At 39.5% G+C, this 27,742-nt stretch overlaps 2 protein-coding genes across 4 annotated transcripts in view; one reads left to right on the top strand and one right to left on the bottom strand.

Moving 5' to 3' along the window:
• Positions 1-27,204, top strand: part of APLF (aprataxin and PNKP like factor) — a 35,493-nt gene extending 8,289 nt beyond the window's left edge. Inside the window, exons 1-9 of one of the 3 annotated variants that reach the window (XM_050893425.1) lie at positions 2,960-3,023; positions 4,207-4,358; positions 5,696-5,822; positions 8,524-8,702; positions 11,458-11,846; positions 18,061-18,186; positions 20,730-20,776; positions 22,210-22,248; positions 26,232-27,204. In XM_050893425.1, coding sequence (XP_050749382.1) covers positions 4,260-4,358; positions 5,696-5,822; positions 8,524-8,702; positions 11,458-11,846; positions 18,061-18,186; positions 20,730-20,776; positions 22,210-22,248; positions 26,232-26,437 — 1,212 coding nt within the window. In that variant the 5' untranslated portion in view covers positions 2,960-3,023; positions 4,207-4,259 and the 3' untranslated portion in view covers positions 26,438-27,204. Of the gene's footprint in view, positions 1-2,959; positions 3,024-3,502; positions 3,565-4,206; positions 4,359-5,695; positions 5,823-8,523; positions 8,703-11,457; positions 11,847-18,060; positions 18,187-20,729; positions 20,777-22,209; positions 22,249-26,231 lie in introns of those variants that run through there. The other 2 variants (XM_050893426.1, XM_050893424.1) reach the window with 2 other exon arrangements.
• On the bottom strand, positions 439-2,717 carry FBXO48 (F-box protein 48). Its single transcript, XM_050893427.1, has 2 exons — positions 2,322-2,717; positions 439-892 (listed from the first exon to the last, which is right to left on the bottom strand). The coding sequence occupies exons 1-2, from the start codon at positions 2,634-2,636 to the stop codon at positions 731-733; spliced, it is 477 nt and encodes a 158-aa protein (XP_050749384.1). The 5' UTR covers positions 2,637-2,717; the 3' UTR covers positions 439-730.
• Positions 27,205-27,742: the final 538 nt, after the last annotated feature.

Raw genomic sequence — 27,742 nt, 5'->3', positions numbered from 1 at the left:
GCCTGACTACAAAAATATATGAAGTTGTGTTATCTTGTATGGTTATCTGAGTTATTTTGTTTAAAGTAGTAAATTTTGCTCTACTCCTCATCACGCAAATAACTAAAATGCATAGCTAACAGCGCGGCTGCTTCAGTCCTGCCTGGTACCTGGATCTGCGAGTCCTAATCCAGAAATCCCACAGCTGGGCAGTGGAAATGCAGCGCTGCTGAGCACAAACACCTCCCTGGGTGCAGCTTCAGAAAAGATCCCTGTGAGGGCTCTGTCCCTTGAGACGGGCACTGGGGATGTTCAGCTGATCCGGAGGTGGCTGCTTTGTCCTCTTCTTTTCTTTCCAATGTCTGGATTTGTCCCTTCCCCAGTCTTCCTTTGTGGGCTCTCATGTTGTGCTGCTGATACGATACACTTCAAGTCAAGCACACTTTTTTTTTTTTAAAGTCATCTCTTCCAAAATAAAAAGTGCAAATTGAAAGTACAATCAACATCTTTTTGACAATACAGCAGAACATTACATTTACAAATATAAAATTACAACTGAATATTTAGTCTTATTTAGAATTTTACAGAAAAACAGATGAAGTGCAAATAAAAGAGACATAACTTTTTTTTGAGAAGCTTTCATCGTATGTTTGCAAATACCACCTGTTTTGAACAGCAAAATATTTACAGGTTGGCAGTCTGTGAGTTGTTGATTGAAGGTTCTTGAGTTGCAAGAACCAGCACTGGTTTCTCATCTCTCAAGTTCTGCTTCCAGGATTTCTCCCCATGTGTCGACATCCATCGGATACATGCTTTTCTCTGGCAAGCTGTTTTGTGAAGGAACGTTGCTGTATTTCCCGCTCAGCCATTCTTGCTTCACTTTGCTTTTCCAGTAGTTTCTCAGTAATGTGATCTGATGGAAAAACAGACAGCTCAAATCTTGGAAATTATTTAAGTTGCATTCAATACAAATAAGTTTTGCATTGGAAGAGTAATGCTAGACAAAGGATTTGGAACATGTCTTTGGATATCTAGACACTAAGCCCAGGAAGATGTACTGCTGCCAAGAAGCAGACCTTGGTCTATTTCCATCTTTTCTGTTCTAAGTTGGATGGAGAATTGCTTCTTGCCTCAATTCTTTGAGGATCAAGATGAAAACCCTAAAAGAGGAATTAATCTTCCTCCTTACTTTAAAAGAGGAATTCATCTTCCTCCTTACTCCTTAAGAGCTGCGTTTCACTTTCTCTTCCTATTTAGGTTATTTATGACCTTTAACTCTTGTTTGGGCTCTTAATGCAGGCTGGCTGAATTATTCTGTCAGCCAACCTTTTAGTACAAGAAAATGCTGACTTGGTGTGTTTGTTGCTTCTCCTTCAAATCCCCTCTCCAAAATACAGATAAAATAGAGAATCAGTGCAGGGAGCTGTGGAAATTCCTGTGCAAAAGCAGTAAGAGCTGTACATTTGAAGGGCTACCTGCTCATGGCTCTGCCTCATACTGAAACACCTCTACTGAAATGTGAGAGTCCAGACCTGTTTGTTTGGGTGGTTTTTTTGCCGCTGCTTCTCTTTTCACTGCTGTACTGCACCCCTGCTCTCAAGCACACCAGCTAAAATGAGGTGGGGATCACCCTCCAGCTGGTCCAGAGTAGTAACTGTGAAACCACTCCTTTCCTGATCTACCTCAGCTTGCAGGCTGGACTCAACAGTGATAGATCTTCCAGCATGTTCAGCTCCTAACTCCTCAGAGCAGCTGTAACTGGGAGTGTGTGTGGGGAGAGTTTCAAAACAGCTTCTCAGAACTCCTGCTTGTTTCCTCTTCTCTACCCTGTTTTTTTTTTTCTCCTGGATACATGTTGCTCAAGGTGTATTGCGGCAGAGCTACCCAGGATGAATTTACAGGAATTAATTCCTCGCCAGCAGAACTATTCCCACAAAATACAACCAGAGAGCACACACTGCCCAGCGGGGGTAGGTTTTCTCCCCCCCCCAGCCCTGTCTACTGGGATGTGGGCTTTCTTCCATGTTAGGGCTGTGCAGACTTTGGTATGATGAACATCATTGCTGAGGCCGTGCGGGGCAGCGTGAGGACTAAACGGGGCATGCCGGGCCGGCCAGATGTGGTCTTGGGTAGGAAACGGGACAGCCTTGCTTTCATCTCTCTGTGCATTTAACCAGATGTCCAGCTGTTGGGGTGCACTGCTGAGCCACGCTGTGATTACAGCAGTTCTCCCATAAACCTGGGACAGATGAGAAGTGCTGATGTAATTTCTTTTCATATTTCTATTACCAATCCCAGAAGCCTCGACGCTGCCGACATTACGTCGCTGACGTTAAATTTACCTTCCAGGAATATCCATTTCCTCGATCGCAGTCGATCTCCCGCTGGCAGACAGCCCTCACGCTCAAACAGTGGTGTCTCCATAAACGGTCGTTGCTCTCGATGACGCGGTGCCAGCCCTTGCACGTCACGGCCGCGTGACACAAGCTTTCAACGTCCAGGTCGCTGAAAATCCGAGAGCTGACCTCCGGAGGGAGGAGAGCCACGAAGTCGGCCGGGCCGCCGCCTCCTCCTTCTCTTCCTCCTCCTCTCCTCCCGCTCTCCAGGCCGGCAGGGAGGAGCGGGGGCCCGCCGGCGCCAGAGCGCTCCCCCTCCATCCCCGCGGCCTCGGGGCGGGGAGGGCTGCCCCCTCCGTCACCGCGGCCGCTGCGTCTCCGGGCCGCCGCGGCCAGCAACACCCGGGGCCGGTTCTCCGCCTGCCGGCATATCCCTGCCTTCTGGCCGCTGCGTCGCGTCACGCCACGGCGGGGGGGGTGGGGGGGGGCTGGGGGGGTGTCGGTGGTTTTTAAGGCGAGTCTTTTCGCTTTTCGGGCCCGCAAGAGGCGGCGCGGCCCCGCCGCTCTGGGGGGCGGTGGTGTGTGACGTAGCGTCCACACGTCATCACGCGGCGTCCGCGCGCCAGTGGCCTTCGGGCGAGCCCCGGCGGCGGCTCCCGGCGGGTTTTGCCCCGTTCCCGCGGCGGCGGTCACACCACCCCCGCTGAGGTGAGGCCGGTACCGTCCTTAAGAAGCAGAGCCGCGGGCGCCGAGTTAACGACGCTTCCCCGTGCGGGCTGGCGCGGCCGCCCGCTCCGAGGGGCCCGGCTGCGGCCTCGCCCCCGGTCCTCCCGTGAGGGGAAGGCTGCAGCTCCCAGCGCTGCTGCAGGCCGCTCCCCGCCACCGGTGTGCTGCAGACCCTCAAAACCCTCCTCCCCCCCCCCCCCCCCCGAGGTCAGCGTTGTTTTATGTCTTGATCCAGTGTGCTTAGAGGGGCACGCACTGGAGCCCCGAGTCCGGGGCTGGTTGCACCGCCGGCTCCGTCGCGGGGGGAAAGGGCGGGGGGAGCCCGTGAGGAACGGAAACCTCCCGAGAAGCGCCTGGAGGGGCCTGTTTGGGGGGGTGGGGGTGGGCAGAGCTTGGCCTCTTGTGTTTCTCTTCACGACGAAATGAAAAGTTGAGCTGGTCAGCGTGTGCCTCCTGTGTAACGCAGAAAGCTGTGGAAGGGGCGACGGTGACTCCCGAGTGGTGCTGTGCAGTGAATAGTGCAGTAATTACACTTTTTTTCCTAATTCTTTGTGCTAGTGAATTGACTAGAGGAAGGGCGAAGCGTTAAAGGAAAAACGATTGCAGTTTCAGTGCACTTTCACGACTGAAAAGCATTTCAGACGTGGTGGCTCTGAACTGAGGCTTTTAAAACCAGCACCTGAGTACGTGGTGTCACCTCAGAGCTGCAGACTTGTAGCCTTTAGTGAGAACTTGCCAAGAAGTGCTGGATTCGTTGGGTGTCTGATCCTGAAAACTGTATCTTAACGTTGTTATCTGACTTCTATTGTAGAATCAAATTTTGGGAAGCTGCACAGATTTATGGTAAAGCAAATTCTAAGCTGTAATTTCAGCTCTCTCAAAGTTTTGTCATGGCAGTGACTAGTATAAATTATGTACTTAAAAACCCAAACACAGTACAGTAGGGGTCAGCAGTGATTGGGAAATCTTCGGTCAAAATACTTTCAGTGGACGGTGGAAAGGAAAGCATGTTTGTTTCTTCTGTAAGTTGATGTAAGAGTATGTTACATTCAATTTAGAAGTGTATTGATGGCAAAAGTTCAGACCAACTTCTGTGTTTAAGTGAAAAGTACATGTTTATATTCATGATGAGTTTGACTAGCTAAAAATTAATCTGCTTTCTCAGAAAAAAATCAGGAGGCTGATGCAGAAGAAGGACCAACTGTTCATCCTGCTGAGATGTCTTGTAGTCCATCGTTAATAGAACCGGCATGTTCCAACTCTGACATACAGGGAACCGCAAAAATGAGAAAAAAGGACGCTACTTCCAGATATTTGGTGGGTGTTTAATTTTTAAATTAAACTTAATGTTTGTAAGCATGTGTTGAAAATGAAGTAAAGGTGTTGTGTTTTCTAAAACTTTTTTCTTTTTTACCCTGAGAAGTAAACTCTGGAAAAGTTGTATGCTCAAAATCTCTGTTGTTTTATTGATTGGGATTGTATGCTATACAAGTATATAAATATATTTCTGTTGTGTATTTATGTTTTTGATAATTCTGCTACAGTAATTGGTTCTCTGGAATATACAAAAATTGATATTGCTACAGGAATATTTTGAACTAACTACGGTAGCTGAGTTCAGTATTACAGAACAAACTCCAGTTCTGGTCTCTGATCTGTATCAGTAACTATGCTGTAAGTACCTGTGAAGGCCTAGGGGAATGAATGACTGTTCTTCAACCAGCCTAAAAGCCTCTGAAATTTATATCTGGAGAGCCTGTAGTTGGACTGTAGATGCCTTGTGCTGGCTATAAGTAATATCTGTTTATCGTGTACTAGCAGCCTATTTCATTTGAATTGTACAGCTGTGGTGGAGTTGTGTTGTTAAGATCCATATGAACACACAGATAAATAACCCTCCGGTTTTTCCTTGGCAGCCAGCATCCTGTCCAGCAAAACAGAGTTTTCAAAGCAAGCGTCTTTTGCTTTTTTTAAATGTTGCTGAGTAAAATGGCTTTCAGACAGTCTGATAAATAGTGTATGGAGCTATTGGGATTTTTCTTAGGTCTTTTGTTGTGTATCCAGCAACATGGTGCTTAAAGGGACACATTGGTCAACATCATTGTACAGTAGATAACTACGTACAACAAACGAAATGTCAGCCTTTACTGTAGCTGAGATTGCTGGGATGGATACTTACCTTTTAGTAAGTAGAGATTCAAACTGATAGTATTACTTTCAGTACATAAGTATGCACTGAACATGACTTTGGTGTATTTAATTTGTTTAGAGTGTGGTTCCTTTCTGGATAAAGGAATTGAGTGAATGCTAGTAAGACTTATCTGGTTTTTTGACGAATAGGCATTTGTTTGTTAAACCTGCTCTTTCTCTTATGCTGGTAAAGCTCTTCTATGAAACTTTCAGTCTGTAGCCTTTTAGATATTTATTCCAGAGATATAGGGAGGTTTTTCTTTAACTGAATGAAGGTTTCTATAGATGTTGTTTTTCTGAGTGAGTAGGAACTGTAAAAAAATTTCAGGCAATGGGCACCATCCAGAAGGTGGGCGGTAATCCAGGCTGCGTTTGAAGGACGTAACTGTGTACAAACTTGTGTTCTAGTTTTTCCACCTCTTCTGTAACTGGAGAAAGGTACTAAACAGTAAATATTGTTTCAGGTTCCTCCTTCTGATGATAATGAAAGTGAACAGTCAAAATCTATTCAAAGAAAGAGAGTGCTTCCATCTTGGATGCTGGAAAGAGATCTCCTGGTTCAGAGGATTTCTGAGCCTGTAATGAAAGGAGGTAGGTTTGCAGTGTAGTACATTTGCATAGCAATACACATTTATGTGCTTTGATATCATTTTCTTAAATTAAAATGGTGGTGGTAGAAAGTATTAATTTGTTACTGCTCTTTCCATATTCTGTGCCTGGCAGCTGACAGAGACTGACTTCTGTTGTCTCCTTTGTGATCAGTCCTACGGGTGTGACAGTGCTCTTTCTGATCAGTTGATTTTCTTTCTGTTCTTTTTTTTTTTATGCCAGGTGTTATATTCTCTTTGGACAGCTGAACATCTGATGTTCTGGAGCCCTTACCTATAAACTCACCTGTTTTGTTTAGTATGTAAATTCTGGGTAGTTTCTGTACCTTTAATTCCAAGCCTTCTCCACATTTAAGTCACTGATGTATTGCCCTTCTAAATATAGATTCTTCTAATTTCACAGGTTTTAAAGGTAGGGTTTTTTGGGTGGTGGTGTGTGGTAGTTTTTTAACTGTGCCTGAATCAAACTTGATCACTTAGTCCAAAGTTACTTCCTAGGAGGAGCAGTTCATCAAAGTATAGTAGTTTCTTACTAATATGAGGCTAAAATGGTATTGCGTTCCCTCTTGTCCTTCCCGCAAAAGGGAATTGCTGAATGTACAATAAATTTCTACTGCTGTGTATCAGTGGAAACAGCAGCAGAATACTGTGTTTAGTCACTATCAATGGGAGACACAAGGGTGCCACATTGGCCCAATCCCAAGAAGATTTTCTAGCGTGTCTGGCTTTGGTCCTGGGAGCTTGTAAAGACTTCTAAAACAGCCATTAGACATTCTCTGACAAACTTATCGCAAGGCATTTATTGCTCTGATGACTTTTATCAATGGAACTGGAGGACTAAAGAAATGAGAGAAGAGAAGGAAAATGACTGTGTACATTTAACAACGCTCCCCCAGCGTTTCTGTCTTTCACTGTGCTGAAGACAGCACGCCCCACCCTGCTTGCCGTTCTGTGGCGAGGTGTGAGGTGGTTTAGGTGCTAACTGCTGAGTTTCCTTCGTTAGTCAGTCTCACTATATGAACTGTGGCTAGTGTGTGCCTGTCCGCTCCTCTGTGTCCAACACCTATTCTTTAATGCCTCTCTTTCCACTTGCTATTTCTGCTGAGATGGTGTAATGGAAACATCTTGATGCCTGAGCAGGCCTGCAGAAGTATTTCATGCAATGTCTGACCAATTGCTTCTTATCTCCTGTAGTAAATGCAGGTGTCTGGAAGGATTGACCTGAGCAATTGTGGCTTTAAACCCCTCTGTTGTATGCCATCAGCTACCCTGCCTATTCCTTTCCTCAAAAGCGAATTTTGAGAAAATTGTAAGAAGCAAAAGAAACTTTACTTTCCCCCTCCCTTCCTTCCTTCCTTCCCCTTTCCAAAGCTGTTCTCTGCTGGCTTATTCCCTCAAATTAAAAATTGCGTGTACCAGAGGACTTCTGCTGGCTATGTTGAGTCATGCACTAGTGTGATTGTTTTCTTACGTTTGGGATTTGGGTTTTTGTTTGTTTTTTTTTCTCCACAAGTACTATAATGTTTGTTATAGACGTGTATATAATGTTTGTTTCAAAGACTGAACATTTTGATCGCCTAAGTATTGAGATTTGAAGCTGTGTGGGCAAGGGGTATCTGTGTGCTGTTGAAGGCCTGACCTTGAAGGAGCTAGGGATACATACGAATGCTATTGGAACTGTTTAAAAAGTCATTATGTGAGATAATGATTCCAGCTTAGAGTGGGCTGCTTTAATAAAACAACCAATCTCTTCTGCAAATCTAAATTATTTCCTTAAAGTTGTGAAATGGTTTGCATCTTTTTAGGGTGGTATTGGATAGGAAGGTAGAAAGGTAGAGAGTAAAACTAAAAGGCTGCCCTTTTATTTTTTTTTTTCTGTTTGTCTTCCTACTGGAAAGGTAACACGGATTTGTGGTTTTGAAGTCAGACATTAACATTTGGAAAAATTCCTTGCTTCATACACATGACTCCAGCACATCAGTATTTTTTGAAGGGGGAGAGTTTTTGAAGTCTTGCAAAATAGTATCAAGTATCTTCCTTCTGAATGTGTTTTGCAGCAGACGGAGCTATAATAAAACCAGGACAGTGGCCCTAGCTGTCTCCCAGCCGTATATCCAGAAAATACTACTTGAGTACAGAGGTCTTAGTTTTCTGAGATGTGAAGCTTTCCAAAGAGAGGCACAACATTTGCTATCTTTCTGTTGGTTACTGGCTGATGAAATAATCAACTGTGATGTGGTTGACTAGGCAAGTGGGCATATCCCAATTTTTGCCGTGTCCTAATTGATGTTTGTGTGTATAAACTGGTAGTCTGAAGTGACACTTACATGAAAAGTCTGTGGTAAAAGTCGTCCTTGGACATGTGGTTTACTTGATCAGCTCCTATTGTGTAAATGAAATTGTCAGTCGTACTGATACAGTCAGTCCAGAATATTCTTTGCCACATATTTATTGTTCTCCTCCAAATTTCCCCCTCAAGCATCTGTTCCATTCTAAAACATACTTTTTACTCCTATAAGCAGCAAGTGAAAAATGTGTTGTTGAAACAGTGCATGCACAACTGCTGCTATTTCTCATGCTTTTTGCCCAGTGTTCTGCTTCGACGTAGCTTTAGATTTCTATAGTGGTCAGGATTTCACTGTAAAAGCTGCATTCAAAAAGTACCCTTTTATTTTTCTTTTAAGGCAGTAGAATGAAAAAAGGCCAAGGAAGGGGAGAAAGTAATATGGGGTCATTGAAATCAGAAGTAAAGGCGCAGCAGAAAAAAATATTAGCCTCTGAAGAAACTATAGAGGATTTTGAAGGTGAAGAGCAAGATCAAGGGAAAAGGAGCTGTCTTTCCATCCCTGTCCCTTCGTCTCAGGTAATTTTTTTGGCTCAGAGCAGAAGCATGGTATTTAAAAAAATGAGAACGTAGTTGGCAATGTCGTGTTGAAGGTTGGGTCTACCACGTAACTATGTGTTCTGCTTGTGATTTGTTGTTTAACAGTTGTTTTGAAATGCCAGTCCATTGGACAGCTCTATAGCAAGGATCCTGGAAGCCTTCAGAGACTTGGTTTGCTGTACTTCTTTCTTGGGATCTGAGATTTAGGCCCCAAATGTTCCACAAAAATACCAGACTTTCAGCTTTACAGCAAGAGGCTGGAAGACATGGGCCAAAGTACTGGTCCTAGGAGCGGCTTGGTTTGTGACTTCTTTTTCTGAGAACCCTTTACGGATAGGTGATGGTATGACACTGATGTAATTCAACACTGCACTTTACCCAAACTAGTGCCATTCCAGTTGGTAAAGTTTTATGGTCAGAAAATTATGGTACGTGGTTTAGCAACTGCTATGTTTTGAAGAAAAATAGCAGGGAGTGTGCTTATGCCACTATCTCAAAATCTGAGTCAAAAAAAGGAAAGAAAAAAGTAATCTGAAATCCAAAACAATCTGTGGCAGTGAGTGAACAGTCATTTCAGTCCAGCTGGTCGATGTGCCTGTGTGTCCTCAAAGTACAGCTGCGTTTATAGGCAGTTAAATACTTACTGATAGCACCCTCCTAGTAATGAGAAGAGAAGGATCGTTATCAAAGACAAACAAAACACATTCTCATGAGAGCAAACTGAGGCTTTCACTGACTTTTCCTTTAAGTGAACAACCTAGGGAGGTGTTTCTAATCTCTAGCGTTAGAATTGGCTGGATCTGTTATAGGATCTGATAAAATACTTAAAATACTATTATTTGGTATGCTTCATTGGTTTTGACACTGAAAACAATTGGGGGTTGGTTTTGTTTTTTAATTAAATCTTAAGGTTAATTGAAATGATCTACTCGTGGAGAGCATACCCTTCAGGGTAGTTTTGATATAACATAGTGATATCTTTTAATCTGAAAAAGTGTTCTGAGTGGTGAGCTTTGTTGTTGGCTAGGTACATTAATACCAGCTGCAGTGCTGTTTTCTCTCTGTCAAATTATAAGATGAGTGACTACATAATGAATTATTTAATTTTGCAATTTGTAAGTATGAAGCCTTACTTATTTTTTCCTAATAACTTTATAAATCATTTTTATCTCAAGCACGGTGTAAGAAATTGCCTTCAGAACTCTGCAGAAAAAATAATGGGTTAGTGAAAGCAAAAGTAATAATCATAGAGAGCTCTAAAAGATTGGAGTTTTGATATCAAAACCAAAATCACTCTCCTGCTGTCATATTTAAGGCAATTGAGAAAATCTGCTGTAGGGTAGGAAGTGAAAAGAATCTTAATTCTTCTAAGTGCCAGCAGCCACCAGATGGCAGTGAGGTCATACACACGTTATAACCAGTGCCAATACTGCTGTCGTCTTCGGTTTTCCTTGATTGCAACCTGGTTTTTAAGTAGTCGCCGCAATAAAACTGAAAGTGTTTACTCATTAGATACAATATAGGCAATGGATTGAAGTATGTAGTACAGGGAAGTCACAAGTGGGAGTGGCAAATTAGTTAGAAAAAGTAATTTAGTCCTTCTGGGAATGAATGCTTATTTTCTAAACTGCAGTTGTTTGCTGAGCCTTATTTTGGGATTCTTGATAGAAGAGTCATTTCTGTCTCAGAGTTGACTTGCTAAATATGCTGCTGTCAGGATCATTTGATATTAATGCTGACTTTGCCCTTTCTTAATCACATTGTTGCTCAAATGTAATTGTCTCTGGTTTTGGCTAACAATTTGTTAGACTCGCATTGAAAGGAACAAAATCAAATAGGAAACCACCAGCTGATTTTCAAGCTCTGCCAAACACATCCGTGTAAACTAAGTATAAATTTACTGGAGGGGGAACTTAGCTAATAAACTGTAGAGAGCAGAGACCTTTGAATAGTTCTGTAGTGTATCAGAGTAGTTCAGCCTTCAATATAGGTATGCTTCCAGGTAATGTCTCGGTTGTCGGGACAATGTTCCTGTCTTGGTAATGTATCTTGTATTCTTTTTCTAAAGCACACATCTCTTATTTTAAGTGTACATATGTTCCAAAATTTAAAATGCAGTATTTATCAAAAGTGAACTCTTTGCCTGATGGCATCTACTGATAAACTGTTTTATAATTTAGAGTCATGAGCTGAAGCATTTAAGATATATCGGGGTGGGATTAAGCTCAAGGTATATATCGTGAATTCCCATATATGTCCCATATATAGATAAATATATTTCTTCTAGAGTCTAGTATATCTTCACATGTATAACCCCCATTCATTTTTTCAGGAACAGTACTTTTAATTGAAAGTTAATTTAAGCTGAAGTCCTTGGACTATTCACAAACTGAGGTGGTGAAAGAGGAGCCTGACTGTGTTGTGAGGGAGCTGAAGCTGAGGACAGGAGCTCTAGGATAAGTTTTTCTTTAAATTGTCTCTGTGTGTATGTTCTTACCTTGAGCCTTTTGTTCAGCAGCTGTATTTAGCAGCTAACTTGAGTTTGGAAGGTGGAGTAGAAGACTTTAAATGCTGGACCAGATGATCTTTTGAGGTCCCTTCCAACCTGGGCTGTTCTGTGATTCTCTGATTTTGAAAACTGGAATGATGAGATGAGGCAGAGTTTGACCTTAAAGCTTTTAATTCTGAAGAGTGTAAATTTTCAGGTCCTTCAAAATGTAACCTTGTTCCACAGAATACATCTGGATTTCCTCTTGAGAGTACCATGAGAAACATGGAAGGAAATGGCAAGACTGGAACAAAAAACCCTGGAAGTTCTCTGGAAAAAAATGATAGGCAGCTGCATAGTAAATGGTCTAAAAGAATAGGTCAGATCTCCAGTAAAACAAATATAACTGACGAAACAGAAAACAAAGAGCAGATTACTGGTTCTACAAGCCAACAAGCTCACTGGGGCAGGACTTCCCAATATTTTGGTGCCCAGGAAGGGATTCTTGAGCCTGATGCAAATCTGGATTACGAGACTGAGATTTCTGATTCAACCAGAAGTGCAGATGCTTCAGAAAGCTCCAAACAGATCAAGCATAAGAGGACACCTTGCATGTATGGAACAGGCTGTTACAGGTAAAGCAAAATTAAAACTAGCTTAAGATAGCTTATTATTAAGAAGTAATGTATTAGCTATGGAAGAGAAAACAGTAAAGTCGTTACAAGCTTTGATTTGAAAACAATCTTTTGGTAAGCAGGGGACTGATGAGAAATGTCATAACAAGAATTTTAAAAGTATGAAAGGAGGAGCCAGGATGTCTTGCTAACTGCTAATATAACCAAAACAAGGCATGAAGTACTTCAGCAAATTAAAAGATGAAGTGTGGTAGGAAATAAGAAACAAAAGTCCATTTCAAAAAGAAATAAAAGCCTGTGTGTACAGTACATGTATCAGCAAGGAGAAGAGATGTCAGTGGTTGAAATGACCAACATATACCCTGTAGGCTTGTTTTATTAGCAGATGAAACTTTTATGAAAGATGATTGTATTTATTGAAGTTATTGCATGCTTAGTGATCTGAATATTTAAAATACTTATTCTTTGTCATCCCTAAATAATCAAGAACTACTTTTATTAAAATTGGCCAGTCTGCCTTTTTTTTATGCTTTCAGTCCCTCCCTAAAACCAGGACAAGGCATACGTACAAACTCCGTGTTAACCCTTATCTGGTCAGTGTCTTTGGTAATACTTCAAGTGAAGAACAATTCTTTTTTTTTTTTTTCTTTTTCTTTTTTCTCCTACTCATATCTTCTCACTTCACGGCGAAAGATCTGTCATACAAACCTTTTGTGTGATACAAGTGTTCCAGCAAAGTTCCAAAACACCAGTGCTGAGTGCCTGGCCTCCTGCAAGTCCTTTCTGTCCAGAAAAGATCTGGAGTGCCATGTGTTGATATATCAAAGGGAAGATACAAATCTAGAAGTGGTCTTGAGGCTAGCAAATGACCAATGACCTGAGAACTGCATTTAGGAGAATGCTTTGAGCTCTAGATAAATCTGTGTACACTGTAAGCACAAAAGGTAAGGCTAAGCCAGGAAACAGGGGGTCCTGTGATTTCCACCCCCTGCCCCTCCCTCCCCCCCCCATCTTTTTCCCCCAAGGGGCTTGAACAATAGGAAAAACAGTGAGGTGGTTTAGAAAACAAAGAAGCACAAGTAAATGGATTCTTGTTTACGTTCGATGTTTAAATCAGAAGTATAAAGCTGTTAGGTTAACAAACACATCAGATTTCCAGCTTTCACGTAGCTTTTTTTTCACATATCTCAAATTTTGCCCTTAATGAATATGATGAAAACATCTTTTATTAGGCAGTTAAGCTCATCCAGTAGTGCAAATGCAACCTCTAGTTTGCTCCAGCTACTTTTAATTTTGCTAAGACAAGTTTTCTTTGTATGGGGGTTTTCTTTGTAACCCCCTGTATGGGGGTTAAGCTGATTTAATGCTCTAATATACTGAATGCTGAATATTTCTAATGTTCAGGAAGGCAAATTTTAGTTACAGGTAGTATGGAATAGGAGTCTGTATGTGCACATTTGTTCTTGGCTCTTTATTCTAAAACTTTTGGCAGCACTCCTTTTGGAAAGTATTGCTTTGTAAGAAAAAAGAATGCTCTGGAGTAACACATAACAAAATCTTTTTCTGTTGGGGAAGTTTGTAAATATGAAGTATCAAAAAAACCCGCCAGCTTTGATGTGCCAGAAATGTCATGAGACTAAACCTGCTTGTTTACAGCAAAAGAAATATGCTTTGTAGTCTGTCTTAGTATTTGCTTTTAATACAAGACCACTAAGTAGTCTTTCTGCATCGATGGGATAGCTATGTTAGATTAAAACAAGTCATTGCAGTTACCCATATTTTTAACAGAGCATGTACGTAAGTGTGACATGAATGGATGCTTTGAAGGAACACATTGATAATGTATTCAGTTTTTCATCGTGTAGTGTTTTCCTTGAGCAAAAACTAGTTTTTAGAGTTGCTAAGGAAGAGGAGCTGCTCTGAGTGCTCTTCTGAGTACAACGGGTAGTTGGTTTCCCTCTCCTTCATTACTTTAACCTTATGAAAGGTGTCTCCTAACAAGATGTGCTGTAGGAGTCAACATCTTAAATGAGTACTGCTTTGGTAACCGTAACATTTCCTTAAAGTTTTTTTCTAGGTGAGGTTTCTTATTTATAGAATGTCATTTATTCAATAACTAAATGCTCTTCAGAGCTCTAGTCTTTATTTTGTAAACTCCTATTAAGAGATACTTGTCTTCTGGATATGATTTAGGCACTTTTGGTAGGTGCCTAGTAAAATAGCACAAATTGAAAAGATTAAATGTTAGTTCTATTAATTTTATTAGATTTCTCTAACACATATCTTAAAACATTTAGGAAATAACTTTGTAACCCATAGTTCAGTTTCTTCATTTATGAATTTGAAAACACTGCTTTTGAAAGGATCAAGCTTGATGGACACCTCTTGCTCCAGGGATTCTTCTTGTCATCGTCCTTCAGTGTCAAATTCTCTTTCTGAGGTAGCCTGAAGCCTTACCAAATTGAAAGAAACTGCTGTTACCACTAGGAGGCAAAGTGCTCTGTGTATGTTATATCTGACTATATTTGTTGTCAAGGAACTTACTCTTTGAATACTGTCTTCTGTTCATTTTCTTGTCTGCTGCTTGTTTTTTCCAAAGTTAGAAGAATAGGGAATTAAAAACAAAAATAAATCCAAACCCACCCCCCCTTTTCAAGGGCCGCATAGGAGTGCAGTAGACCTGAACTCTAATCTCTAAAACTGTAACTCACAATTTTTATCCACAATTCTATCCTTTTGCTAGCCTGCGATAGAGTTCTCTGCAGACTGGCTGTGTTTAAATCTTTCCCATAATTGTCAAAGCAGGGCACACTCAACCAACCTTTGGATTTGTATACGGATTCTTCTAAATACTTTGCTCTTTGTTTGTTTATGAAAATAAGTACTTTTTTCTTTCACCTTAAGCTTGTAAATCTGGCAGTGAAAGACCTGCATCTGTCTTTTTGAGTCCTATCTTCTAATAAGCCTTACCATTTAGAATTTATAAACGCCTTACGCGCAGTTGTGGCATAACCTCAGTCTTGAATTCTATGGCTTTATAACTAGTCCTGGTAAGTCATTGCATCTTCACTACCAGTTTCTTTAGTAGCTCAGGAAATAAGCCCTTGAAATGGCAGGGGTCTTCTGCATGTGATTATGAAGAGCCAGGGATTCTGACCTAATCAGTTAAACTTGCTTTAGAAAAAGCTTTTAAGTTGCTTTTGGTAGCTGCACAGACAAAAAACTGTCTTAAATATTTCACTGAGCAATACTCAACTTCTGCTTGAGATGACTGCATTGATTCTGAAGAACTTTATCAGTTTTATTTGCATATATGCAAATAATTTTTATTTGCATAATTTTCTGCATCATGAAGTGTGAGTACACAAATTCAGAGCTTCTGTGAAAGCAAAGTTGCAGTAACTGTGTATGTTTATGAGAAGGCAAATCTCCCATGAAACTTTATTCTTAAAATAGGCTTTTAATTGGTTAATTTTTGTGTGAGTAAAGCTTAATGGTTTTGTTTTGATCAAATGAATAACATATTCCTGTGCAGTGAGGTTTTGTTGTGAAACTAATTAACTTTGGAGTGCAACTTAGTGTGATAGATGTTGTGCTCTTACAACTCAAATCTCTTGTGTCTAAAAAAAAAATAAACAACCCCCTCAAACAAACCAAACTCTTAATAAAAGGAAGAAGCTTTAGATTTTCGCAAGAAGGGAAAATGTTTGCTTAATATAAGCTATGCACTTCTCCGCTTCTATTTATTTTGCTGGGTATTGCTGCACAATACATAGAAGTGGAATAAGTACAAATTATCCAGGTAAAGGTAAGATAAAATATGATGTTTCTACTAGTCCTGAGCATCTGAAGTAGGACATGTTTAAGGTACTTCACAAGTAATGTATAATTTGAGGACCATCATCCACTGGCCCAAACAATCCTGAAGCCTAGTGTCAGGGAGCATTACATCAAGACCCTTTCATTTCTGTTCCTCCTTCCTCCCATACTTTCTTTCTTCCCCCCCCTCCCCCCCCCCAAGGGCTGTTTGGTGTTGTCCAAGTAGGTTTCGAAGTAGATTTTTGAAAGGAAATGGATATCTCCTAAAATACAATAGGATGGCTAATCGACAGCTATTAGGCCTTTCCTTGGTGACTATGATGCTACATGTATCTTACTGTAGGAATAAATATTAAAATGATTTCACAGAACATTAGTTGCTTCTGTATCCCTTTGAGAAGATGAATTGTGTTTCAAATGACTGAAAATTCTTGCTAATATTGCTAGTAAGTTAGCTCCATGTATTTACAAAACAAAGCAAGTAGCCTCTAAAATGACTTGGTTTCATCTCATTTATTTTTAAATGGGAAAAGAAGTAGGCAGCCAGTCTGAATTTGGTGTAAGAAGTGATGTTTCCTGAGAACTTGTCGTAGAACAAAAGGCTGGTAAACACAACCTTGCAATGATTTCTAGTGAAACAGTATTTACTTACCCTACAGTTTGCAGAAATTAACGGAAAAGACCAGGACAAGAAGTCTGTCACCTATGTAAATAGATCCAAGGGCCGCTGGATCTTTGATAAGTCGCTCATTGAAGAGTTTATCTGTAGCTTGCTTGTTGAGTTTTCTGAGTGAAAGATACCAGGCAAATGGAGATTTAAAGTATTAATACTAAATATCTGATCTTTTTCAAATGCCTACAAGGAGGCCTGAAGGGCTAGTAGAGCTCATAGCGCTTAAGTTATCATTTTGCAAAAGCTGCAACAAAAGCTTTTTTTTCTTATGGTGGTAGCTGAAATGCTGAAATTAGTACTGACTGTTCCCTATAAAGTTCATAAGAGGTAGCTGTGAATTTAAAGGCAGGAATGCCTGTGATCAATGAGGAAGCTGTTGTGTATGTAGCTAGCTACATACATGTTTCTGGCTTTGTGTTTCTAAATGCAGCTGTAACAAGTGTAAATTAAAGCAGTAATTACTCTGTAGTTTAAAGCTGTCATTCCTCTTGCTTGAGGCACGCAGTTCACTCTTATAATTTGCACAAACACATTGAAAATTATGTACTCTGGGAATTAGTGTGGTAAATCACTAAAGTATTTTGTGGATGTCTTCTGGAAAATCATTTATTAAAATATCTCACATTTCTTACTTTTAAATGTTATGCTTGAAAAAAAAGTGTCTCTAAAAGAAATCATAGGGAAAAAGTAGATTTGCTTTTGGTACCAGTATGTTCACTTTGACATAATTTTTTGTAGTATGTTTTGATCTGTCACATTAATGTCTCCTGAAGTTGTGACGTGTTTTTCTGTGTTCTTTTAAACATCACTTACAGAAGTTTTATAAAGCAAACTCTTCTCTAAGTGATGTTGTTTATAGCTGCCTTGTCTTGTATGGTGTGTATGCAAACCTATTGCCTAGAAGCAGTAGAAATGTTCTTTCAATGACGCATATATTTGTATTTAATACTTGCTCACCTTGGATTCAACTGCGTAAGTGTTGTAGAGCAAAAAGTCATGGATGCTAGTGATGTGCTCTCATCACTAACATTGGTGTGACTCAACTACATACAGAGTTGTTATGTCTTATGGTACAACTTCATGTCGTCGTTGTAATTTGATATTTCAAATGAAATGTCGTGGTAGCCAAGGCAAACTTGACAGCATAATCGATGTAATGTCCAGGAGACTGCTCCATCTGGAATAATATACTGGCATTTGAAGTATTCAAGTGAATAGTAACTTGCATACAGAACAGAAATACTAATTGAGACATATTGCTAATAGGTGATCACCCGAGGGTGTGGGGAGTCTTCAGTACCACAGTTGTTCAGCTGCCATGCGTTGGCCCTTCCAACTTGAGCTAAGACTTCGGTAGTGGTTTCTATAGCTCTTCGATAGCTCCAGAGGGAGTCATAACTGAGCAAGTCGGCCACTGAGTGAGATTCGTGCTATACGACTACATCAGTAGATTGTGTACGTCTTGGAGATCTGAAACTTAAAGCTGATGGCAAATAGGAAAATTCCTGTTTCAACCTCTTTTGCAGCATGTGCTGAGACAAAACTTTTCTTCTGTTATCCTGAAAGTAGATCTTATGTTCTGCATAAAGTTAAACATTAAAAGCTCCTCTTTCTGTAACCACAGAAAAATGAGTTGTCACTGATTCAGTAACACCTTTCTTATCTCCACTTCTCGTGTTTAAATGGAACAGTCAGTTCTCGATATATATTTGTCTTTTGCAGGAAGAATCCCATTCACTTTCAGCAGTTCAGTCACCCTAATGATGATGACTATCATGAAACGGAGATCGTAATTCAGGATAACAATGATAACCGGCCTGAATGTCCATATGGAACGGCTTGTTATAGGTGAGAAACACTGTAGAAAATAGCTTTTCTTGTTTTACAGGTTAAGAACGTTCTCCCCTGGAGTTGCAAAATGACAATAGAAGAATGAGTAATTCTTGATGTTAAATCTTGACTGTAGCCTTCTGAAATTTACTGTGGACAGATTGCTACCTGTAAAGCACCAAAATCCGTGCAAAATATTTTTTTTAGTGATTTCAGCTGGCAAACATGAAAACTTGACTTCTGGAACCTATTCAATGACCTAGAGATCAATGCTTTTTCACTTGTCAACATGTAGTAAACTGTTCTTCTTTTATATAAACAATAATTCATTGTTATATGTTGTTCTTGATATGTAACTCTTAGTTTAAATTTTGATAAAGTATTTGTTGAGAATGTATACAAAACCTCTTTTTTAATCAGTATTTGATTTGTTAGAAAGCATAACTTAAGTAACAGCAATAAAATCCAGTTTATGGCTGACTGGTACGGTTTCTTGTAAGCACTATCGATTTTCTTCAAAAGATTGTTTTATTCCATTTTGTTTCTCAGTGTCTAGGTTTTACACTTTTATTTAGCAGAGTTTAATGACTGCTGTGTAATTGACACAATGGACAAAAGGATATATTTTGAGGCAATAGCACTTCTGTGGGCGTATATTGAAACTAACGGCTGCTGTTAATAAAGATTGTGCCTGAGCAGAAATATTTTCTCCTCTCTCTCCTGGAAAGCGTGGTGATCCTAAAGAGCGTGTTCTCTATGAAATGTAACAAAATGAGGGTAGCTTTTAAGAAAAAGCAATGTTATATTCAGCTAATGCAGAAAAAGTGTTTCTCTTCTGAAAAACATCTATGAGATTAATTTCTTATCTCAGGATGAGAAATCTGGGTTTATACCGGTAATGAAATTGCCAACATACTTTTCCAGGAGTACAACGGATGCTTTGTCCAAAACCAAAACTGTCTCTCTCCTTCCAGATAAGACAACCTCTGTGCTGTATTAGTTCATAATTTCTTAATCTGTGTTTGTTTCTTTGGCGGCAGAGGAAAGGAGGCACCCATGAAGCAATGGTAATTCTTTCAACGAAGCAATAGATGCAATTTTGAAGGGTTTTTGTGTTAATTTTGTTGTCTTTATCTGTTGGCTACTGCTTGAAGGGAGCATAATTGAATGATCTAAATGCTATGCCTTGAATTGGGATGAAATGGTCTGATGCTGACAATAGTAGTAAAACACTGAAATAGGCAATTCTTTTTGTTTCAGTACAGTGTATTTAATAGGAAGCTGTATTTCCTTTTTTTTTTTTAATTCAGATAACTATCACTTCTAATGCACACATAATGTACTTTGGAGTGGCAGTAGCCATAGAATTGTAAATCAACTTGAAGTGTGTGCATTTGTCACAAGCTTTTTGACATAAAAATAAGATTTTTCTACTGAAGACTAACTGCATTACTCTGTTCTTTGAAGAATAAGAAAACATAAATAAGCAACTGATTTTACAAGGCAGTTTTCACAGCAAAGGTATCTTGTGAAATATACAAAAACTTCTGCAGTTGCAGAAGTTCATCTCACATTTCAAGCAATGTCACACGGTATGTCATTCTTAAATAGCAGGCTTTAATTGTTGCTTATTTTCAGAAGCAAAAATTAGGACAACTGAACTGTTTTTCTTCCAAAGTTAGAATTTTTTAAAATTTTCTACACAAAAATAAATTGAGTTGAAACTATTTTAACTTGCAGCCCTGATAAAAGCCTCTAATATACTAACACGACAGATTAGCACAACGTAAGTTGGACCAAGTTAAAACATTAGAGCAGCATTGGATAACTGTTTGGGGGAAGATAAATCAGTGTGTTATTCAGGCTGTGATCCAGGTCATTGAGGGCAACACGTGTTGCAGATCCAAGAGTATGTTGACTTTAAATTTTCTTTTGTTGCTTTGATGCTATTTTTGTATAGAAGACATACAAACTTGTATATTGAACTTGCTGGATTGCAGCAGCATACTGCAGAAGTGAGTAATCTCTCTGAAGAATCCTTCTGTGGCATCTCCCTGTGATCCTTAGAGACAAGCAGTTCTTTCAAAATTTTGTAATTTTCCCAAACTATTTAATTTGTAGCCGTACATTACAGAATATGGAAGCTATGCCTGGATGTCTCAGACTTGAGATGCACTGTGCATGCATTGTAATTAATGCACCAGAAGTTACGTTCTGGTTTCATTCTGAGTGAGAGTAAATAATTGGATCACTTCTTATTATGCTGAACAAATGCATCTTATCATATAACTGTGGAAACTATCTCATCTCTTGGTTTTGATCAGCCATCTTTTTTTTTTTTTTTTTTCCCCCAATGCTGAAACAAGAGGAACTCTTATTTAGCGTGATTTTTTTTTTTTCTACCCTACATTCTATAAGCTGAGACACTGCAGTAGGGCACTGGACACAGAATTTTATTTTAAAAAGAAATGAAAATTATCCATAAAATACGAAGGAGTTCTGGGCTTGTTAAGTGTGGAACAAGGTGGCGAATCAAGCTTTTACGGTTTTCTTCTTTGCAGGAAGAATCCACAGCACAAGCTAGAATACAAGCACAGTGCACCTCCAGGTAAGCCAAGTTGTTCAGTATAGCTCAAAGTGGCGGGGGGGGGGGGGGGACCCAAAACCCAGTAATGGATACCAAAAATTTGGACTAAAATGCTTTCAGCTACTGTAAGTGAATAACACTGCATTTGCAGCTTACTCTGTATTGCCCTGCACCCTTGCTGCTCTTAAGCTTGAGGTCTTGCCCTTGTGATAAGGAAGGTTGCTTGGCCACTGCAAACTTGCACTCACTTTTTCGAATGTTTTTCAACTGCAGTGAGATGGGCTGGCTCAGACAGAACTGACGTAGTTTGTATGCTTTGTATCTTACGTATTGACAAAAATGCTGTGTGGCAAGTGGCTATTTTCATGAGTCTAATAGGTTTTATTGAAAATTCAGCATGGTATAGTGTGATATTACTGGATCTCTGTATTATACTTCCCCCATTCAGAGCTGGAGTATTACAATGAAAACAGGGAATATGTTTGGGTGTTACTGAAGTATTTCTCAACATTTCAAATGGATACTGCAGAAAATTATAGCTTTTCTCCCGTCCCCATAGCAAAATGTGTACACAGAAATATTTTGTTTTAACTGTATAGATTTGTATCTTAAGACTTCATACTTACTTTTTATTCTTATTTTTCTTTTGATAGGAAATCCTCAGGTAACATACAATTTTAAAGTCTTGTGATGCTCTAAAACAAACATTGCAAGCATGTCTCATCTTTTTTTATTTTTTTTTTATTTTTTTTTTTTTTTACCAGTGATTTTTCTTACTGAGAGAAGAAATTTTTGCATGTATGTTCTTTTGAGGCTTGGAGGGAATATAATTAAAACTGAATCTAAGTTTCTGTTCTAAAATTTTCTAGTCTCTTTATATTCCAGTAACTAGACTTGTTGAAAAACACAGGGGAATGTACTGTTTACATTTTGTCTGTTCTTTGAGAATTCAAAGAGATACTTTGCATTTTTTTGTGCTTTTTCGTGATTATTGGACTTGGAGATTTTTTCCACTTGAAATCCCAATGCAATAAACAATACTTCAGAGCAGAACAGTTATGGAAATGTAATGATAATGTATTTTACTTTAAAGAATCAGGATTATGACATTATTAAGGAGAAATTGCATTTATAGAAAAAATGGTGTAAAATATTTAAATGCTTTGAAATACTCCAATTTTCTGCTATGAAAAAAACCAACCAGTATTGATGACATTTGTCTACAGATGGCATGGTTCATAATGTAAGAACAGTTCATCTGGGTAATCTCTCAGGAATCATTCAATACAAAAAAAGGGTTTTTTGGGCAGCAGAGTAGTTTTTATACTTGTAAACACAGCACAACCATTGCAGCATTTATTTTAATAGGTCAGTCTTCTATTGTAGCAACCTCCATTGAATAACCCTTATGCTAGGTTGTACTCTGTCCTGACTAATAACTTTCCTTTCTTTAGTAACTGCAAGAGGAACCAGACAACGAACTTCGAAAAACGGTGAGTATGTTCTAATGTTATGAATGGGCACATCAGCATGAGATGCAACTGATCTGCTTTGGTTTTTGGGCATTTGATAGTGCTAGAGGTGCTTGATAATACTTACCTGAGGAGAAAGTAGTTGTTATTTTAGTAAAACCCTGCTTGCTTTTTTACAAGTAATAGTGCTGACATTGAATTTGTGCCAGGCTTCCTGGATGAGCATACCTGTACTTCTCTGGAAGCAGACAAGAAAACAAACAAATGTTTTAAGGAGACACACGTGTGGCTAAATGGATTCTTCCTTCCTGACACAGGGTCATAATAGGATGAAAGGAATCCAATATTTCATCCACAACTAGTTAAGGTTGCCCCGTAAAGATGGATTGCTCTTGAAAGATTGACATATTCCTTCTGCGTTGCATTGACCTTTAAATAACTTTCAAGTGATACTTGTGCGTGTGCTGATAAGCTTTTCTTATACTTACTATGAGGTATTGATGTTTCAGGTAAGATACTGGCTTGTTAGGAGTAAAGTGTAGAAGAAGGTTAATGCCTTTGAGTTGGGGGCAGCTTTCACTGTGAACTACATATGTATCCTTCTTACTTTAGTTTCTAGTCATCAGTGAGGATTATATAGTAGCACAGGCAAGCTGTCATCTCTCTTGATAATATAAATTGTAATACTGTGTATGAATATCTCCTCCATTTACCAGTGGCGCGTCTAGCTCGCTTTGCTGCTGCCAACAATGTTAACTTACATGTTGTGGGTGCTGAGACTCCAGTTTTAAATATCCTTTAGGTCTGTTTCTAGGCTTCTTTTGTGTCTCAGCTTCCACATGTGAAGCTTCCTATTCATTCTAAAATAATTTAAAATCAGCTTTAAAGAACAGTCTGAAAGTCTGATGATATGCTATCTTCACTTTCACTGGCCTGAACAAGGCATGAGGATGTGGAACTGCTGCATCTCAAGTGGAAGTGGGAACTGGCTTGTCTTCCTTGAGATCACCAAGGTGTGGCTGGGCATTTCCTAAAGAAATCCTCAAAATAGAGAGATCTGCCTTCTAGAGAAAATAAATAAAAGTGCAAATAGCTGTAGTTAGTTAGTTTTCCAGGCAAAGTGTTTTGGCCTCCATTTCTGTTGTGGGTGGATGCAAGAGGTTGCTTTTATACTTTCTGCTGAAAAATTTCTTTTACATCCCATTTCCTTATCATGTGTGTGTGTGCTTTTGCTATCACTGAATACTTGATATGGTTGTATCTGTGCACTAGCATATTCTGAGGCATATTTGTTACCTGTATGCTTTGCTGCATCCCATGATGCAAGTACCAGCCCCATCTTGATCACTGCTCCCTTGTAGAACAATGTACTACAGCGTGGTGAGAATTGTTAGCAGCATCGTAAGAGCAGTGAGTGGTTAAGATTTTATAATGAAGCCAGCTGGACTGTGTGCATATCTAAAGTCTAAATCTAATCTTGAAGGTTTTAAATTGTAGCTGTGCCTTTCATAAGAACACCTTCCTTACCCGAATGGTAGATCCTGTGTGTATAGCTCATGGCAGGTGGTTTCAAGGTCATCTTTATAAATATGGTACTAGGGAAAAGGCAGAATTGTGCTTAATGAGCCGCTTTAGGGGCTGTGGGGCTGAATTAAACTATAGCAGAAAGAGGTGGAGTGGGAAGACATGGAAGGAAATGCATCATTCACTGCTGAAATCTAAAAGCGTTGATGTACGGGGAGGAAAAACATAGTATGCTGCTTGTACATTTGTGGGAAAAATATGGAAGTAATCGGTATTTTACCAGAATTCCTACTTCTGTTGTAAAATACCACCCACAGTGCTGTGAAAGTAAAGAAGAGCTTTTCTTTGCTAAGCAGGTCTTGGGCTTATTATTCTTATAAGCTTAGTCTGAGAAGAGGGATTTTGTTCTCATTGTATTTAGCATCTTTGTTTTGACCTCTCCGCTCCAAGACATAATTCATTCTGCAGGACCATAGTCTGTGATTCTTAGAAGAAATTCTGCTGGTATGGGTAAACATGGGTGTGATTAATTTCCTCTGAAGTCTGGTAAACAATAAACTAGCAAGCATAATAGTGGATTACAGCTCAAATTGACAGTTGACATTTTCAGGATTTTCTGCTAGGTGGTGCACAGTCAGTCCTTCAAAGAATATAGATTGCTAGCCATAGGATATTTCTCAGTTATATTATTGGCTGTGTCACACATGGCTGACATTATTCTAGGAGGTCATTCAGTGCCTCTGTAGCACAATTCACCCGTAAAATTGTGTATTTTTGAGAAACTTGACTAATGCTGTAAATGCTTTTGAAAACCACGGGTGAGAGTTGCTATAGAGCATAAAATGTTAATCAGACCATAAGATAATTCTGGAATAGTAATGTTCCCACTGGTAGAAAAATGTAACTAATAGAGGATGTGATCTGACTACATCAGGTCCTGGTGTTCTTGTTTGTTCACCACACGCATAGCTTGAGTGCCTGGGGCTCTGACCTGAGGTTGCAAGAGGTTGCTAAGAAATGCTTATGGTTAACATAAACGTTGATGATTTGGACTGGGGTCTGTAGCTGAGGAAAAAATACATGTTTATAGTTTCATATGAAAGATGATGACAAGAATTGCTCAACAGATAAATTATCTGTACAAGATCATTGACAGGTTATCTCTAGATGAGATAAGAATGCAAAAATTGGAGGCTGGGAAGAAGAGGAAGGAACGTGGTTTTACTCAGAGGTATGACGAGGGCAGAATAGCACGTGATTGAAATATTAACAGACTGTGGCTAGTTAGGAATTGTGGACATGTAAGAAAAATGGGAGACAACATAAGCTTGTAGAGCAAGGGTTACACACATCTGCCAAAATCAGGAAGCAGTGGAAATAAACTTGTTGAAGGTTCACAGCTGCTGATAAATAAAAGGAGAAGGCGATGCTGCCATGGCAGCAGCTTTGTACAGACACTACCAAGTCTGATAAGGCTTCTTCAAATAGCAGAATTATCCTGCCTCTGGGACTTGGTTTAAATGAGCCAACATATTTGAGCAATTAAAATTATACTGCAAAACAAGCTGTCTAAAAAAGTTTAGGAACATGCTGCGAATAGCATCTGTTTCTTGTAAACAGAGGTTTCCGAGTCTTTGATTCCTGCCAATACAGAGTATTGTGAATTACTGTGAAGGCAGAAGGCAATTTGATCACAAAATGTGAGTTGTGAAGATGGATGGACAGCAGATTAGAAAGCAGCGCGATAGAATAGACTGAACTGGGAAACGGGTGGGCTGCACCCAGCTCAGGAAAGAAGTGTTCAGTGTTTGTTGTTTCCTTAACCTGTGTTCAGAAAGGAAGCACAGACTATCCGGCACGGATCCAAGTTGAGAACGTAGGAGGCAAGTGATCTAGAGATTCCCTTCTCTCACCTGAAGCTTAGGAAAGAAGTGAATGAGAATTAAAAGCCATGTCAGATTCCAAAGAGTAGAGTATAAAATAGCCCTAAGTAAGTATGTATGGATGAAGGCAGAAAATCTACAGTCAAAATAGCCATCTAGCAATACCTAGAGGCTAAATGGCAAGATAGATGTATTATTTAGGTACAGAAGTAGCAGGAAGATGACTAGGAAAATGTGTGTGTCACTCCTTAAGGAAAGGAGAGTTATCAGAAGACATTATCTGATACTGTTTTCTTCTGATATCAGATGATGTTATCAGAAGAGGCCTGATACTGTTTTCCAAGTGCTGGAAGAAAAGCCAGTATGGAAAACTTTCTAAGTGATCAGACGGGTAAGTGCTGCAGTAGGGGTCAGAGAGAGATGGTACAGCTTTTCATGAGAGTCTTGAAAATGAAACCCAAAATTGTCAGCATTGGGTAGAGTGCTTTGGTTGATTCTTTCTCTTCTTGAGGAGAGAGACTAACTAGATGATTTCTGGAAGGTCTCTTTAGTTCTGTATTTATGATTCATGAATATATGACATTTTTGTCCCAACAGGAAAAAGGACTGTGGAGAAAGACGGTGCCAATGATGATGAACCAAATGATTATGACCTTAATGACAGCTTTATAGATGATGAGGAAGAGGAGTGCGAAGCTACTGATGAAGACTCTGACTGGGAACCAAGTTCAGAAGACAAGGATAACGAAGATGTTGAAACACTTTTGCAAGAAGCATGTAGATTTGTTAAGACCAAAAAGTAGCTGCACAGAACATTACGAATGTCCAATCTGGTTGTGTTAAAACATGGATGTGCAGGGAGAGGAATTGCTTTGAAAACTGTTTTTTCTTCAGTGATGTAGGCACTACAGGAAGATCTTAATGGGGCCAAGGGGACTCAGCAATGCCTTTCTTTTCCATATGTATTATTTTGGTGGGAGTATTTTCTTTTATTAAACAGTGGAGCTAGAGGACTGAGCTCTGAAAGTTTTTTGGTTTTTTTCCCTCATCTTTTTCTTTTGCAACACCATTGACGTCTCCTAGTTAGAAATACAATTTTAAAGGTTGTTAATGCTTCGTCTTCCTGTGCTTGAGAGAAATATTGGCATTAGGAAAGCCTTTTGCTTTGCTGAAACACAATATATACTGTGTTGAATGAAGAGGAGTTACACTTCACACCTGCAGGATCGCAGACTAATTCTTGGCCATCACTGGGGAATCTGTCTAAATCATTCTTTTGAGTTAGTGCAGTCTTAAACTTCATTAGCCTGCTACTTGTTTTCCTTTTAGGTGTCATTTCTTTGGTTCTCTTGATGTACAGTAGTTAAATACAGGTTGTCTAAATCACTTGAGAACAGTATCTTAGTATTGAACCACTTGGTTGTCTCAACAACAATTATGGTGTATTTGCGCTAATTACAGTAGTACCTCTTTCCATGCCTGTACATCACTGGAATTGTGTTAAGTTCACAACAAAGCTGAAGTCTTGATGACTGTATTTTTGCACAATTAAACTTGTAACATACTGTGGGAAAAATGTGTAACTGTCTCTGTGATTTCTAAAGACTTTGTCGGAAGATCCTGCCTTCGGTGTGTTCACAACTTTCCTGAGCTTTCAAGAAAGTAAGTTAAAAAGTTCTAGTATGTTTCAGGACAGATGACTGGAGCCATGTGAATTTGGCACTCTTTTGGACACAATCCTGAAATTCAGCAGGGGAAGCATTCTTGTGTGGCTCTGGCTCCCCTGTGAACATCTGCCCAATCATGGTTGAAAACAGACATCCAAATACTCTCCAGCTTTTCAGTGGGGTGGCAAAATGTTCTCTGCTTAAAATAAAATGGCTGTTGCTGCAAACTGGCATTGGGCTGCTTTTGGGTGCAGGATCATCTTTTGCCAATTATGTGTCAGAAGCTTCTCTCAAAAATTGTAGATATCAAAAATACAAACATTCACGATGGGCAACTGTTCCGAATTTGGAAAACATCAGCTTCTGTTGGCCAGTGGCTTAGTGTTTGCTAAAGCTATTTCATACAAAAGGAATCTAGTTGGTGTTTTTTACAGTGTCTGA

Source organism: Gymnogyps californianus, chromosome 3, assembly GCF_018139145.2.
Source record: "Gymnogyps californianus isolate 813 chromosome 3, ASM1813914v2, whole genome shotgun sequence".
NCBI classification, from domain to species: domain Eukaryota; kingdom Metazoa; phylum Chordata; class Aves; order Accipitriformes; family Cathartidae; genus Gymnogyps; species Gymnogyps californianus.
Note: the sequence above shows the minus strand (reverse complement) of the source record. Positions and strands in the feature narration are given on the sequence as shown.

Coding starts and splice junctions, on each gene's coding strand:
- FBXO48 (XM_050893427.1), bottom strand. CDS start 2,636: ATGGAGGGGGAGCGCTCTGGCGCCGGCGGGCCCCCGCTCCTCCCTGCC. Junction 893..2,321: donor GAAATGGATATTCCTGGAAG/GTAAATTTAACG, acceptor TTTTTCCATCAG/ATCACATTACTGAGAAACTA.